Source organism: Phyllostomus discolor, chromosome 15 (assembly GCF_004126475.2).
Source record: "Phyllostomus discolor isolate MPI-MPIP mPhyDis1 chromosome 15, mPhyDis1.pri.v3, whole genome shotgun sequence".
Taxonomy (NCBI): Eukaryota; Metazoa; Chordata; class Mammalia; order Chiroptera; family Phyllostomidae; genus Phyllostomus; species Phyllostomus discolor.
Genome location: NC_040917.2, coordinates 9,038,370 through 9,051,646, shown reverse-complemented (window position 1 = coordinate 9,051,646; position 13,277 = coordinate 9,038,370). Strand labels below are relative to the sequence as shown.

At 57.0% G+C, this 13,277-nt stretch overlaps 1 protein-coding gene across 2 annotated transcripts in view; it reads left to right on the top strand.

Moving 5' to 3' along the window:
* COG2 (component of oligomeric golgi complex 2) overlaps positions 1-9,838 on the top strand; it is a 39,030-nt gene extending 29,192 nt beyond the window's left edge. The window contains exons 12-18 of one of the 2 annotated variants that reach the window (XM_028531208.2): positions 1,166-1,317; positions 2,885-3,082; positions 3,931-4,003; positions 4,290-4,432; positions 5,870-6,009; positions 7,215-7,404; positions 9,138-9,838. In XM_028531208.2, the coding sequence (XP_028387009.1) occupies positions 1,166-1,317; positions 2,885-3,082; positions 3,931-4,003; positions 4,290-4,432; positions 5,870-6,009; positions 7,215-7,404; positions 9,138-9,242 (1,001 nt within the window). In that variant the 3' untranslated portion in view covers positions 9,243-9,838. Of the gene's footprint in view, positions 1-1,165; positions 1,318-2,884; positions 3,083-3,930; positions 4,004-4,286; positions 4,433-5,869; positions 6,010-7,214; positions 7,405-9,137 lie in introns of both variants that reach the window. The other variant, XM_036016170.1, reaches the window with a different exon arrangement.
* The last annotated feature ends 3,439 nt before the right edge of the window (positions 9,839-13,277 follow it).

Here is a 13,277-nt window from a genome sequence, read left to right as displayed (position 1 = left end):
CGCGGTATGGTAGACCTTAAAGGTTTTCTGTAGAGAGATAGAAAGGAATCGAATTTCTTGGTTTCTACAGTTCCTTGCATTGTAGAGATGCTAAGAGGATGCTTTAAGACTACAGGAAGCAGACCTCATTTTGTTCCTGAATATCACATGCCACGTGGTCCCTGGTTGCTGAAGCGACCAGCCCTTCTTATAGCAAAGCGGCTGCGAGCTGCTTTCCTCCAGGACCAGGATGGCCCTCCCGCCCTGGGAGACACACAGCTGGGGCTTGGGCCTCTGGAGCACCGGGCACCCGCCCTGCGGCTTAGGACAGGTGGCAGTGGCTGGCGTGCACCTCCTGGGCATGTTTGCCCCCCTTCCAGCCTCGTTGGTCCCATGGCGAGCTGTGGCCATTCCTGGGTCTCCAGGCCACCGCGCTTAGATTCCTGCCGCTTCATGTGCTGCTGGGTCCGTCTGCACTCTGGGGCCTGGAAGTCAGTTTTCATCTGTCGTGGCCAAAAATGCTCATGTGGAATGAACTTCTTGTAGATACATGGTGCACTCAGGTGGGGAAGAGAAGAGCAGACAGAGGAAACAGGGCAAATTCAAAACCGAAGTTGAAACCTTTGCAAGTGGCTGCCGCTCCGGCTCTTGTTTGTTGACTTGCTGTGAAGTGCACGTTAGCAAATTACGTCTGAGTGCTGTGTGTGTTTGATATGCATCCCACACCTGGGGGCAGAGTGGTCTCAGGTGAGAAATGCGTTGCTGCGAGAGACGCAGCCGGGACCTGGGTCACGGCCGCCTGGGCGTTCACGTCACTGACAGCGCCCGCTGACAGACAGCGCCCGCTGGCGGCCTCGCCAGCCACGCGGAGCCCTGGAGAATGCCGCCGGCTTCCCTCCTGAGCTGCACGTGGAAAACGCAGCCACACCTCAGTCCTTGAATGTCTCCCGTCTCAGAACACTCGGTTCTTGACCAAGTTGTTCACGGAAGAAATGTCTCAGTTGTCGCCAAGAACTTCGGGCAGCCCTTTCGTGCCGATACCTGTCTGATCAGCCCCCCACCTGTATTATCTGGTTTCCAACAAATCGCTTCTCGAGCAGTTTTCCGGATGAAGGAAGTCCAAGAACCGAGGCGCCGCCGCGGTAGGCGAGGGCCCTGGGCTGACGGGTGTGTGTTCTCTCCGCAGCTGGGAGCCCCTACTGCCTGGCGGCCTCCCACCACACGTGGAGCAGCCTGCAGCGGTGCTGGTCGGCACAGCTATTCCTGCCGGCGCTGGCGCACCGCCTGTGGAGACTCACACTGCAGGTGCTGGCGCGGTACTCCGTGTTCGTCGGCGAGGTGAGGGCCCGCCCCGGCTCGGCCGCGGTCCAGGCTGCTGAGGGTCATAGACACGTCAGGCTGAGAGCACTGAGACCCTAAAGGGCCACGGTGCCCCGAGAGCTTTGCCTGTGGGGCAGCAGGAGGCTCGCTTCTCAGGCCCACCCGCATCCTGCTCTCGTCCCCTGTCCTGCCCCGCCAGCGAGGTGCCTGCACATCAAAACAGAGGTGCTCATTTTCACGAGAATGTTTGCAGATGAAAATACACATACATAACAGTTAACGTTTGGAAGTTAGGAATCATACAGTCATTAAGATTAAAAGGCAGTAAAATAAGCCTTTCACTCCCTTCAGAATGCCCTGCGTTTCCCCCCCCCAGGTAGCTGACTGCACTAACGGCCCGCGTGCCCGTGGCCATGTACTGGGTCTCAGACACGCGACCCCGGGGCCATCCCCACACTCAGCCCGTTGCTGAGCACCCCCACCTCGCCAGGCCCGGCACCAGCGTTGTGGCCTCGGAGACGCCTGTCTCCAGGGCAGGCTCAGGGGGCAGGCAGGCGTGTGCCCTGGTCGTTGCCACGCGATGAGTACACAAACACGCGTGTGTGCACGTTTTAAGGGAAAAGCATGGAGACCGGTGTCACGGGGCCGGTCGCCCTCTCACAGAGGGTTTTCGTGCGGCGAGCGTGGACTTCCGAGTCCGACAAACTCCGACCCAACTTCTCACCTTGTGGCCTGGGGGGGCGTCAGGGCCATCTCAGACTCTGCACCTATAACCCGGGGAAACGGCTCCCACCCGTTGTCGTGCGGGGTCAGAGGGTACTCGCTGGATAGCACCTGCCGGCTGAGGTGTGTGACACATAAGGGTCTCAGTCGAAGCTCGTTCCCCCTCCCCTCTGCCCAGAGGCCCCCGCAGACCCGCGCTGCCCTTGTGCACCGTCCCTGAAGGGCGCCGAGCGGCTGCCCGGATGCAGCGGGCTCATGGAGGCCCGGGCCTGGGCCTGGGCTTAGGCCTATTGAGCCCTGCGTTCTTGCCTGCTGGCCAGCAGTGCCTCTCACATCTCTGATGAGTTCATTTGCCCTGAACGTTCGTTATCTCGTTCTTTTCCTGCTGCCAGTGCGTCTCTTCAGTTTTCCCTGCTAAACAATACACGTTGCAAACACTTGGTGTTATTCGAAGCATCATGAGGTTTGGATTCTGATTTTTAATATTGATAAATCAAGTAAACTCAGTATATTATTTACCTGGTATAAATAATTAACTTCAAAAAACCTGTGATGTTCCAGAAATTAATCTGCCTTTGGTTTAAGGATCTGTGATTTCACATTTGCCTGCTACTCTCTGGCCCCAGAACCTAGACACGAGTTCAGGGGGGAGAACATCCACGGGCTTGGGGTTTGGGCTTGTTGCCCCCTGAGCCCTTCACGCCCGTGGAGAGATGCGGTGCGCTCTCACTGAGAGACCTTGACTGAGACTTGGCGGGCGACCAGCTTTTCATGGTGCCGTGTTGACCCACACGTATAAGTGCCCATGCGTCTAGCTGTCTTGCCAGTGGAGAAGTGTTTAGTCACTGAAATCCTTTTTCAGCTCTTACTCAGGCCCATCTCCAACGAAAGTGCCAAGGATGTTAAAAAACCTTTGGCCGCTGGCAGCAAAGACCCCTCCGCCGCCCAAGGGAACAGCGAGGACCAAGGCAGCAGCCCTCCTGAGGCGAAGCCTGCCGCTTCCATCTCCAGCGCTCAGCTGGTGCTCGTCGCCGCCGACCTGGACCGGCTGCAGGAGCAGGTGGGCCCGTGTGTGTGTCCCCCCGGCGCCGTGCGCTCAGTGCGGGGTTTCCCTAGGAAGTCTGTGCGAGGACAGGCCACCGTCCGCCTGGGGGCAGAGGCTGGGGGGCCTCAGGGCAGCACGAGAGAGCACCTCGTTCGTCTCCCCCGAGCTGCTTCCCCGAGGGACGTGCTCTCTCACCCCTCCTGCCAGTCCTGTCTCGAGACGGCTCACCTGGGTCACTGCCGCTCCCCCAGCAGCGACGGGCCAGGCTCCGCGTGAGCCGTGCTGCACGAGCTCAGCTTACGGTGCAGGCACGGTCTCCTGTGAGTCGGACTAGAATCATTTCCCATTCACGGACCCAGACATTTCTCGGCAGCGCTTTCTCTTCAGCTGTGCTTTGAAAGGACTGAGCTGTTAAATTTCTTTCATCTGTTTCTGTGTGTTTCCCACGTGTTCGTGTTCACCACCAGGAGAACACGGGATGAATTTGTGTCGAAGTGCCGTGTTGCGTAATTGTGCCCTCCTCAAGTTTTCATAGTTGGTAGTGCTTAGACAAGTATCATTCCTTTTGAGTAAAGACATGGTCTTTCTCTGAGGTTTGTGGTCCTGGGAGAGCCACAGATTACAAAGTGGTGTTTATTCTCTGGGCCCCTTACCAGCCACAAAGCTGCTAGTTCCCAAGGTGGATGCTTTTCTCGTGACGTTTTCTTTAAGAATCCTGCTTGCTTCTGATGACAGTTACCGAAAGTCCTGAGCTGAGTTTCAGCGTTCATTAGCAGCACTCTAGACATTGTAGATGCAAACAGAATCGCCCCTGCCTTTGACTTAAACAAGTGCCGAAGGTATAAAGTGTGTGTTTATTTCAGCTTCCAGAGCTCTTGGAGACAGTCAAGCCAAAACTTGAAATGATTGGCGTTAAGGATTTTTCTTCTATCTCAGGTAAAAACGATTCTTTAGACTTGGCAAATCTTTGAATAAGAAATAATTTAAAATAACATTTTAGAGAATGTGGGATATATTTCAACGACCGTTCTCTTTAGCTGTAGATCCTTAGTCGTTCCTGTATTCTGCTCTACGGTTATAACCTCACCAAACGAGGTTTCGTTTAAGTCTGATCACTCAGTCTGATTTGCTGTGCACACTCTAAGCCCCGAGACAGCGTTTCACGTAGAGCCCCCGCCTGGACAGGGCACAGTGGCTGAGCCCCTTCTGTGTGTGCCAGCAGCCGCCCTGGAGGACTCCCGGAGGTCTTTGTCCGCCCGCGTGCCCGCCCTCAGCAGCCGCATCGTCCAGGACTTGAGCGAGTCCTGCTTCAGTTACCTGAGAAGCGCCCTGGAGGTGCCCCGGCTCTACCGGAGGACCAACAAGGTCAGCGCCGCTCACTGGGAAGATCGCGGAGGTGGGGGAGGTCCGGTGGGAGGGCCCCAGGGAGGGAGCCGTGGAGCAGGAGGCAGGCGTGGGTGCGCAGGGGCGGGCCGGGGCAGGCCCAGGCCGCCCCATTCGGAGAGATCGTGTCTGAGACGCACCCCATGTGGACAGGTGGGTGTGGGGTAGTCTGGCATGGACAGTGTGGACTCTCAGGTCCCTTCCCTTTGTGGGATGATTTGTCTACATGTCAAATATTTGAAAAGCTCAGAATTCACCTTGTTCCCTTCATTCTGTCCTTGCAAGTGCCTGCTTCCCCCTGTTCTTCTGTGGGCTCCGGGTTGGAAAGCTGCATTCAGTGGTGAATCGGGGGTTCGTTCTTACCAGTGTCCTGGCTCTCCACATTGATCCTCTTTTTCATGAGTTGGCAGTGCATTCTTGCTAGATCTCACTTAATTTTCCCTCTGGTTTTCTTTTTTCCCAGTTGTAAGGTCGGGCATTAGGCAGTTTACAACTAAAATTGTTCTCAGGAGTTGTGGAAGTCTGCTCGGACGTTGTGCAGCGTGGGAAGACCCCTGGGCGTCCTGCGGACCCCCGTGGGGCGGGCCGGCCGCTCGGTTGCACGGTGTTGCCGTCTCCCTGCCACCTGACACGGGGAGCTGGGGGCGTGGGTGGCTCTTCACTGCTGAGCTGGGACCGGACTGCCCTCTGTGGCTGGTCCCCTTTTCCCTGTTAAATCTGCAACATGCAGTTGAAGTGTCACTTACAGAAGAAGAACCAGATTTCCCTTCTGGTCTGACTCGGAGCTCCCCCTTAGAAGTGGGACAGGCCCGTTTCATGCAGCCGGACCCAGGTTTCTGTCCGAGATCTGCCGACTTCCCCTCCTGTTCGTAGGCGCTCATCCTTGTCGAGTGCTGCGCTGGGGTCCGACACTGCTAAGCCCTGTGCATCCCCACGAGTCCTTCTGCCAGGGGGTGCTGGTGTCCTTCTTTACAGACGAAGAAACCGAGTTAGAAAAGTCGAATTACTCGCCTTACATCCTGCTTCTCGCACGGCGGCCTGTTGACCCACAGCATTAGCTCAGCCCCCGCCCCCCGTCTACATGCACACAGAATCGGCTGAATGGAATGGGATCTGAGACCGCTGGGGGACGGGTGTGGGCGGGAAGTGATGGGAAGTAATGCCCTCGGGAATGAAGCCGTTGGCGCAGCCCCTGAATCCAGTCGGGCTCCGGACACCGCCTCCCTGCTGCCGCTTGCTGAGTCCCTCTTGTCCTCCAGGTGGCCTTCTGCAGCCAGCCTCATGTTGCTTTTCAGAAAGGACGGAGGTTGTACACATCTCAGAATTGCTACGTTACTAGTATCCTTTTGAACTAGATGTTTGAATAACTCGCTGTCTTTTCTTTCCGTACCTCTGTCGCCCCTGCCAACGGCACTCCAGGAGGTGCCGACGACAGCCTCCTCTTACGTGGACAGCGCCCTGAGGCCGTTTCACCAGCTCCAGAGCGGGCACCAGGACAAGCTGAAGCCCGCCGTCGTCCGGCAGTGGTTGGAAGGCGCCCTCTCGGAGAGCACGCACAAGTAAGGGGCCTCGGAAAAGCCTGAGTCGGGCGTTAGGAGATTACCCGAGGGCGGCAGGCGGGCAGATGAGGTGGGAAGAACGTCAGATCGCTCTGTCAGGGGCAGAGTGGGGGAGGCACGTGGTCCACCTGTGTGGACAGGTGAGCTGCGCTCGCCACACTCCGCCCCCCCCTCCCCGGCTGTCCCTGGACTGCAGCCAGCCCGGTTGGGCTCCCTCTGTCTGGCCTCTCCCAGGGCACACACCTCTCAGGGTCCAGGTGTACCCCACCCCTCCCCGGCACACCTGCCTTTACTGTCCCCGACACCCTCTCGTGCAGGCCCCCTTCTCCAAGTCCCGTCACGTGATTTCCCTGAAGGCCCTTGCTCTGCTCGGCTCCGTCAGTCCAGGATGGCCTCGGCCACATGGCGTTGTCGGGAGGGGAAGTCCTATCAGCTGATTAAGGATCGGCGTCCAAAACCCCCCACGGCCCTTGAGACTGTGGGGCGTGTTCGGAATCACCGACTGAATGTCTCTTCGTTGCTAACTCGGTCTCCTCTTCCCTACACGCCAGCACTGAGTCACATCAGAGTCTGTTGTTCAGTTTCGTCATTGAATTCTGCTTTATTATTAGTTTTGCCGTAGTATTTTATTTATTTCAGTTACTTATGAGTTTAAATGGCATTTGTGGGTTAATTTAGAACAAAATGAATTACAATGTTGTTTCTATGAAAATGCCCAGTAATCAGCTTGTAAACAGAGTTTTTAAATGTAATTCGTGTATAATTTGGACCATATATTGAGACTATTTAGAGGGCAACCAGTTTTATTTAACTTTGAAATGCTTTCACTCTTTAAAAGAACTGTCCCTAGAACGGACTGCAAATGAGTTTGTGGCTTGCACTGGAGAGTGAGCTACAGACACTCCCTCTTGACGAAAGAAAGTCAGTCTGGCCCCTGATTTTCCCTGAGTGTCCAGGACGGGAACTGTAGCCAGAATCCACGTGCATGTTCTTGGGTCCTCAGGGGATGCAGTGCTGGGGAGACAGGGCCCTATTCTTTCAGTCTTAAGAAACATTAAGTATTTACCGCAGCTGATTTTTTATTAGAAGTCAATTTTTATATTAAAAATCTCCCTCTCTCTTGTTTTTGGTCGGCAGTGGCCAGTAGCGTGTTCCGTGTTACACGCACACGTCTGTCTCACCTGTGCCTGTGTCTTGTGCCCCAGGTACTACGAGACCGTGTCCGACGTCCTGCACTCCGTGAAGAAGATGGAGGAGAGCCTGAAGAGGCTGAAACAGGCCCGGAAAACCAACCCCGCCAACCCCAGCGGGTCCAGCAGCGGCGGCGGCGGCATGAGCGACGACGACAAAATCCGGCTGCAGCTGGCCCTGGACGTGGAGTACCTCGGGGAACAGGTGACCGTCATCCGGCATCAGTCCAGGGACTCTGCAGCCGCGTTCTGGGGGCACCTGGCGGCTCTTGTGGGCCCCCATGCTAGATAGGGGGGGGGGTCAGGGTCCCAAGATACTTGAAGTCCGGGTATTTGCGCCCAGAGAAAGAAAAGACAGAAGAAAACTGAAAGCTGACTCCCTGGAGTCCATTGGCTCCTTTGCGTGGCTGTGTCTGCTTGGTCTGCGGCGCTCACGCTGGCGAAGCCCGCTGGAGAGGCAGGCACCCTTGGAGGTCATGTCCTCCTGGTCCCCTGCTAGACAGTGATCAGCGCCACGTCACGGTCTGTGGAAATACTGGCGAGTGTAGAGCCACTCAGGACAGCCGGCAAAACACCAGCTTTCTGGCCTCCCCACGTGGGGCCTGAGAGGCTACCTGAGCACAGTGTCTCCGTAAAACACGGCTCTGAGCGTCGTAGGGCACAGACACACACGAATGTGCGTGTCACTGTGCAGGGGGCAGGTGAGGGTCACACCCCAGCCTCTTCTTGCGAGGCAGAGGTGACCTCCCCGAGGATCGGAGAACTTCCAGAGGGTCAGAAAGTAGCTTTGTCCGCTGTTCGGGTTTCCTGTGTGGAGGACGGTCCCCGGGGCAGATCCTCAGGGAGGCCTCTTTGCTCGAGAAAAAGTGAAACCAGAACATCTCCATCCGAAGGTGCTTGGTTTCCTGGCTCACTGAGAACCTTCTTTCACAGATCAGGGTCAGCACCGAAAGTCTAAATCTGCTTTGAAGCAAATGCAGGCATCTATCCTGGCAAAAGTCCATTGCCGTGTTTCTTCATTTCACTAGAGAAGCTCAGTCTTCTTATAAGCAACAAGTTTTTGTGTTTCTTTTTTAAGATTTTATTTATTTATTTTTAGAGAGGGAAGAGAAGGAGAAAGAGAGAGAGAAACATCAATGTGCAGGTGCTGGGGGCCGTGACCTGCAACCCAAGCATGTGCCCTGACTGGGAATCGAACCTGCCATGCTTTGGTTCGCAGCCCGAGCTCAATCCACTGAGCTATGCCAGCCAGGAGCAACAAGTTTGTTATGCAAGCACACGGAACAAATAAGCCAAGGGGAGAGAGGAGGGCGGGAGGGGAGACAGGGGAAGGCAGTCCTCTCCCCAGTCCCCGGGACACACCGCAGCACTAACAAACCCTGGTGCGCCGTTTCTCCAGAGCCCGCTGTGCGCACTTGTGTGCGTGTGTTGTCGTGCTGCCGCCCCCACACAGAAGCGGGGACGCCGTGGGCCATCTCTCGGTTTCCAACGTAGTTCGCAGGAGTCCTGACCCAAGTGTTTTCAATTAATCTGATTCTAAGGAAAGGTTGCCTTGTTAAGAAATTAAGACAGGCCAATTTTTTTTTGAGAATTCTCAATTAAAAAAAAACAGTTCACTTTATTATTTCCTTCAGTGTGACTTTTCTTTGCCAGCCCACAAAAGAGGCTCTTGTCCTGTTAGATGCTGACTTGATGGACCAAGGTCAGCGAAACACACTGACTTCTTAGGAGGCTGAGGGTTGGGCCCCAGAAAGAAAAGTTTCACCAGAAGTAAACCCTTTGGCTCTAAAAGGAAAAAATAATCTGCCATTCTGTAAGGAACTGCCTTTTTCTTACTCAGTAGATGCTGGGGGTGAATGTTTTCCTTTATTTTTACAAGGGTCTTTTTTTCTCATTCAGTCGATCACAGCAACTCACTCCGTTCTCATGCCTTTGCAGATACAAAAGATGGGCCTGCAGACAAAGGACATAAAAAGCTTCCCGGCGCTCGCACAGCTTGTTGCTGCAGCCACGGACCAGGCAACAGCGGAGCAGCAGCCGTAGGCATCCTGGGGGAGCCCGCAGGGCGCCAGCACCAGGCCAGGAGCCCGCTGGAAGAAAGCAGCGCCGTCCTCTCTGCGGCCCCCAGCCTCCGGGGTCGGACGCAGAGTTCCCGCCAGGTCCCCAGCGACACACAGGCCCGGCCCGGCCCAGCCCGGCCAGTCCAGCACATTTGGGTCTTCTTTCACCCAGAAAGAACACTAAAGCCTTTTTCCGTTGTATGGAAGATAGTTTTTAAGACATTTGAAACTTTCTACTATAGTTTACAGAGCAAATTATTTTATTTTTATTGTAAACCTTAGTGAGGAAGAGCTGATTTGTAAAGTACGACTGAAGTGAATGTATATACGCGAACACAGAGAGGGCTCTCCCTGGCCCGCAGCGGAAGCAGCCGCCTGTCGTGGTGTGGCCGCGCCGGAGCGGTGCCCCTCCGAGACCCGCGTTGATGGACTCCCCTGTGAGGCTGGAAAATGCGGGCTCCCCGCCCTCCCGCCGGTGTTTAAGGCGGTGCTCTGGCGTGCTCTTCGACTAGCCCCCTGTTGGGAGCGGGAACCGGTCAGGAGGGTTTATTTTCCGAATAAATGAAGTGTCTGCCCAGAGCCTGTGCACCTTTTCTTTGTGAATGCAGCACGAGCTGCGTCTCCTCACCCGGGCCATGGTGACTGGTTTCCGCCCGGGCTGCTTCCTCCCCTCGTACCTCTTGCGGGGGGGTCCTGTCCCCATTGAAGTGCCCTCTGGACGTATGGGAGTCCACCCACAGGAGGCCAACCCGTGTGCCTGTCCCCAGAAGCCAGCAGCTGCAGGCCCTCCTCATAAGCTAATCCTGTGCACGGTGCGGGGGGGACTGCCGGGCAGGCGGACAGAAGAGTCGGGAATGTGGGGAGAAGTGCTCAGAGCATGGGGTTGGCTCGCTGCCCTGCACACTGACACGCCCCTGCACACTTAGGCTTAGGTGGGGGGTGCCTGCCTTCGCAGCACAAGGACAGTAGGAAAGCAGGTGGCGTGTTGCTCTAGCCTCACCTTTGTTTGCACCTCAGCCTCCTCTCTGGTCAAAGGTTGGTTGTAGGGAGACCAAGGACAGGAGTGAGTGACAGGCAGCTCTGGGAGTTCCTGGGATGACTTTGTCTCAGCAGTGGCAAGGCCCAGCTAGAGGAGGGGCGGGGTCCTGAGAGACGGGCCCCAGGAGCACCGCAGGGCAGCGGCATGGGCACCAGGAGCTCCGTCAGCCTGGTGCTCACACCACCAGAGCAGCTCCTGCCCCGTCCCAGTGCACGGCATGTGCTCTGGGCTTAGCCACAGGCCCTGCCCCTGGACAGGCGAGTGCTGGGCTTGTCAGTTAGGGTCAGGAAGGTGGGTCGGAGAAGCAGAGCCGTGTGAGCAAGCAGTGAGAGGGCAGGAGGAGTGTTTCACAAGGGCTCAGCCTGACTCAGTCGTGGGGGCTGGCTCGCCAGTCTGCACACAGCTCTTTGTTGGTGCAGCAGAGAGCGGTCAGCAGGGAAAGGTGGATGGGTGTAGGGGCCGAGACAGCGGGGACAGGGTGGAACCCCGCACCTGCATGTCTCGCTGCCTCCAGGTGTCCCAGGTTCAGTGACGGGTGTGCCGTTCTTGAGGCCGTCCGTGCACACACCTGGCCCAGAGCTAGAGGAAACTGAAGGAAGAGGCCACTGCCCCGTGCCGACAGGTGCCCTGCAGTCCACATGACCTGAGGCCTGCACCAGCCGGCCTGGTGTGAGTGCACCGCCTCCCTCCACCTGCCAAATCCCGCAGACGGCGGCCAACAGGAACCTCCAGGGAGCCCGGGAGGGAGTCTAGGGAGCACAGTCCCCACCGCACTGGGTGGCCCAGGTCAGACCTGCCCTGGTGGCCACACAGCTGATCTGGCCCCTGCAGCCCAGCCCGTCGGGGACAGACCCATTGGTGTCCCATCCCCTGAATCCCCTGACGGCTCCACCTCCCTCCTTTCCTCATGACTCAGAGGATGGCAGCACGATTTATGAGCCCTCCCCTTCTCCGCTCCCACTCTGTAGATGAGGAAACTGAGGCAGAAATGTAGGCGTTGAGATAACTAATCGGTGGAATTTAAACCCAGGCAGTAGTTCCAGAGCCCAATTTCCCCACCACGAGGTAACGCTCCCTCCCGGACTTGAGCGTGGGGACAGAGGAGCTGACGACCGGGGACTGGGACCCAGGTTCTTGGCTTCTCTTAAAGATTTTATAAACTCTTAGAAGGGAAGGGAGGAGGAAGAGAGGGAGGGAAACACCCATTGGTTGCCTGTCACACACGCCCCATCCAGCAACTGGACCCACAACCCAGGCACGTGCCTTGACTGGGACTCGAACCCGAGACCTTTCACTTAACAGGATGACGCCTAGACGATGGAGCCACACTAGTCAAATGAGACACAAACCAAAACGGTTTGGTTTTCTAAGCTCAGTGAAGCACGCGGGATGTGATGACTTTCCTCGGTGGGCCGGGGCAGGCTGCCCCTCGCCCCCTCGGCTCCTGGTCTGGTGCCCAGAATCTCGGACTGGAGGTGTTTGTCGTGGCTGAATAAGGAACTGCCTCGTTACTGGATACACACCTTGCAGCCCAGAAAGACTTAGAATGCAGTGAAGAAACGCCTAAGGAAAACAGACCCATAGAATTAACACTTTTGTGTTAAGTAATCTGCAAGATGTTGGAGCTTTGTGTCTTTGTAGTGTCCTGACCCAGTTCCCAGCGATGGACCAGCTTGGGCACAGAGACCAGCGGCCGGTTGGCAACGGCTTACTCCTAGCAACTGCCCGAGCCCCGGCAGCCTGCTAAGCAGAGAAGTCTGTTAGTTAAAAACACAATGTTCTCTCTGGCTGACTGCCCTGTGGGCGACCTCAGGATGGCGTCGCAGCTGGGGACTCGGGCTCCCTACCGTGTCCCCATGGCCAGCACGAAGCCGGCAGCACCCAGAGCAAACCGGAATGTAAAGGATGGACTCTGGGTGATAATGACATGGCAGCTTCCCCATTACCAATGTCTCTTAGCAGGGCGGGACACTTGTTGCAAGACACGGACCTACGCCGCCACGTTGTCACCAGCCGGCACCCGAATACGTGTTGAATGGAGTGTATTTGCTGGTGGGGGGCTGGGGGAAAGTGGTGGGACCAGCAGCTCCGAACCCCACAGTCACGCGTGTCAGGCCCATTGTTCCTTCGCGGCCGTCGTGGGAATTGCTGCAGAAGCTGGAGCTCTGCCCTGCTCTCCCCATGTCCTGTGTCACATCACCTGGTGCCTCTCCGCCTCCCATTCTCCCTCTGCCTCCGTCTCACAAGGGCCATGTGATGGACGGCACCCACATGGCCCAGGGTCCTGTCCTCCCTCAGGGTCTCTCGTTTGATCCCATCTGCAGAGCCCCCTGTGCCGTGTAAGGTCACTGCCAGAGGCCCCAGGGACCAGGGTCTGGGTGTCTTCAGGGGCTGTCACCCAGCCTCCCACTGTGGCCCCAGGGTGAACACCTCTGTTCCTGCTGTGCCTTGTGGAATGGGGCTGCTAGGAGGGGCAGAGGTCACAGTCCTGTTGGGGTCCGAGTGCCATACGGAGGTTACTACTCATTCATCCAAGCGTGTGCCATTCCATAAACAAGGGGCTGGGGGCACAGAGGTGAAGCCCCTTGTTCCGCGTCACACAGCTGGGCTCCCTGTCGGCCTGCCCCTGAGCCCCCGTGACACTGCCCCTGGGTGCCTGGCACACAGACCCCATTGCACCCATGGAGGTGGAAAGGACCAGGCGTCCCCCTTGTTGCCAAGGTAGGGAGGGATGTTGCAGGCCAGAGGGGTGCTCGGGAATGTGAGGGGACACGCTGAGATTTGGGGGGTGCCGTTGCCATTCCGTGTGGGCCTGGGCTGCTGTCAGAGAAGCAGACCCGCCCTCTGTCCCCACGCACACCGTGGTCGGCCTCGGTCACGCAGAGTGTGGCTCCCTGTCCCAGCGAGTGGGAGGGGTGGCGAGGCCCGGGCACAGGGCGGGCACCGCACAAGCAGGACAGGAAAGCACTTGGTCAGCTC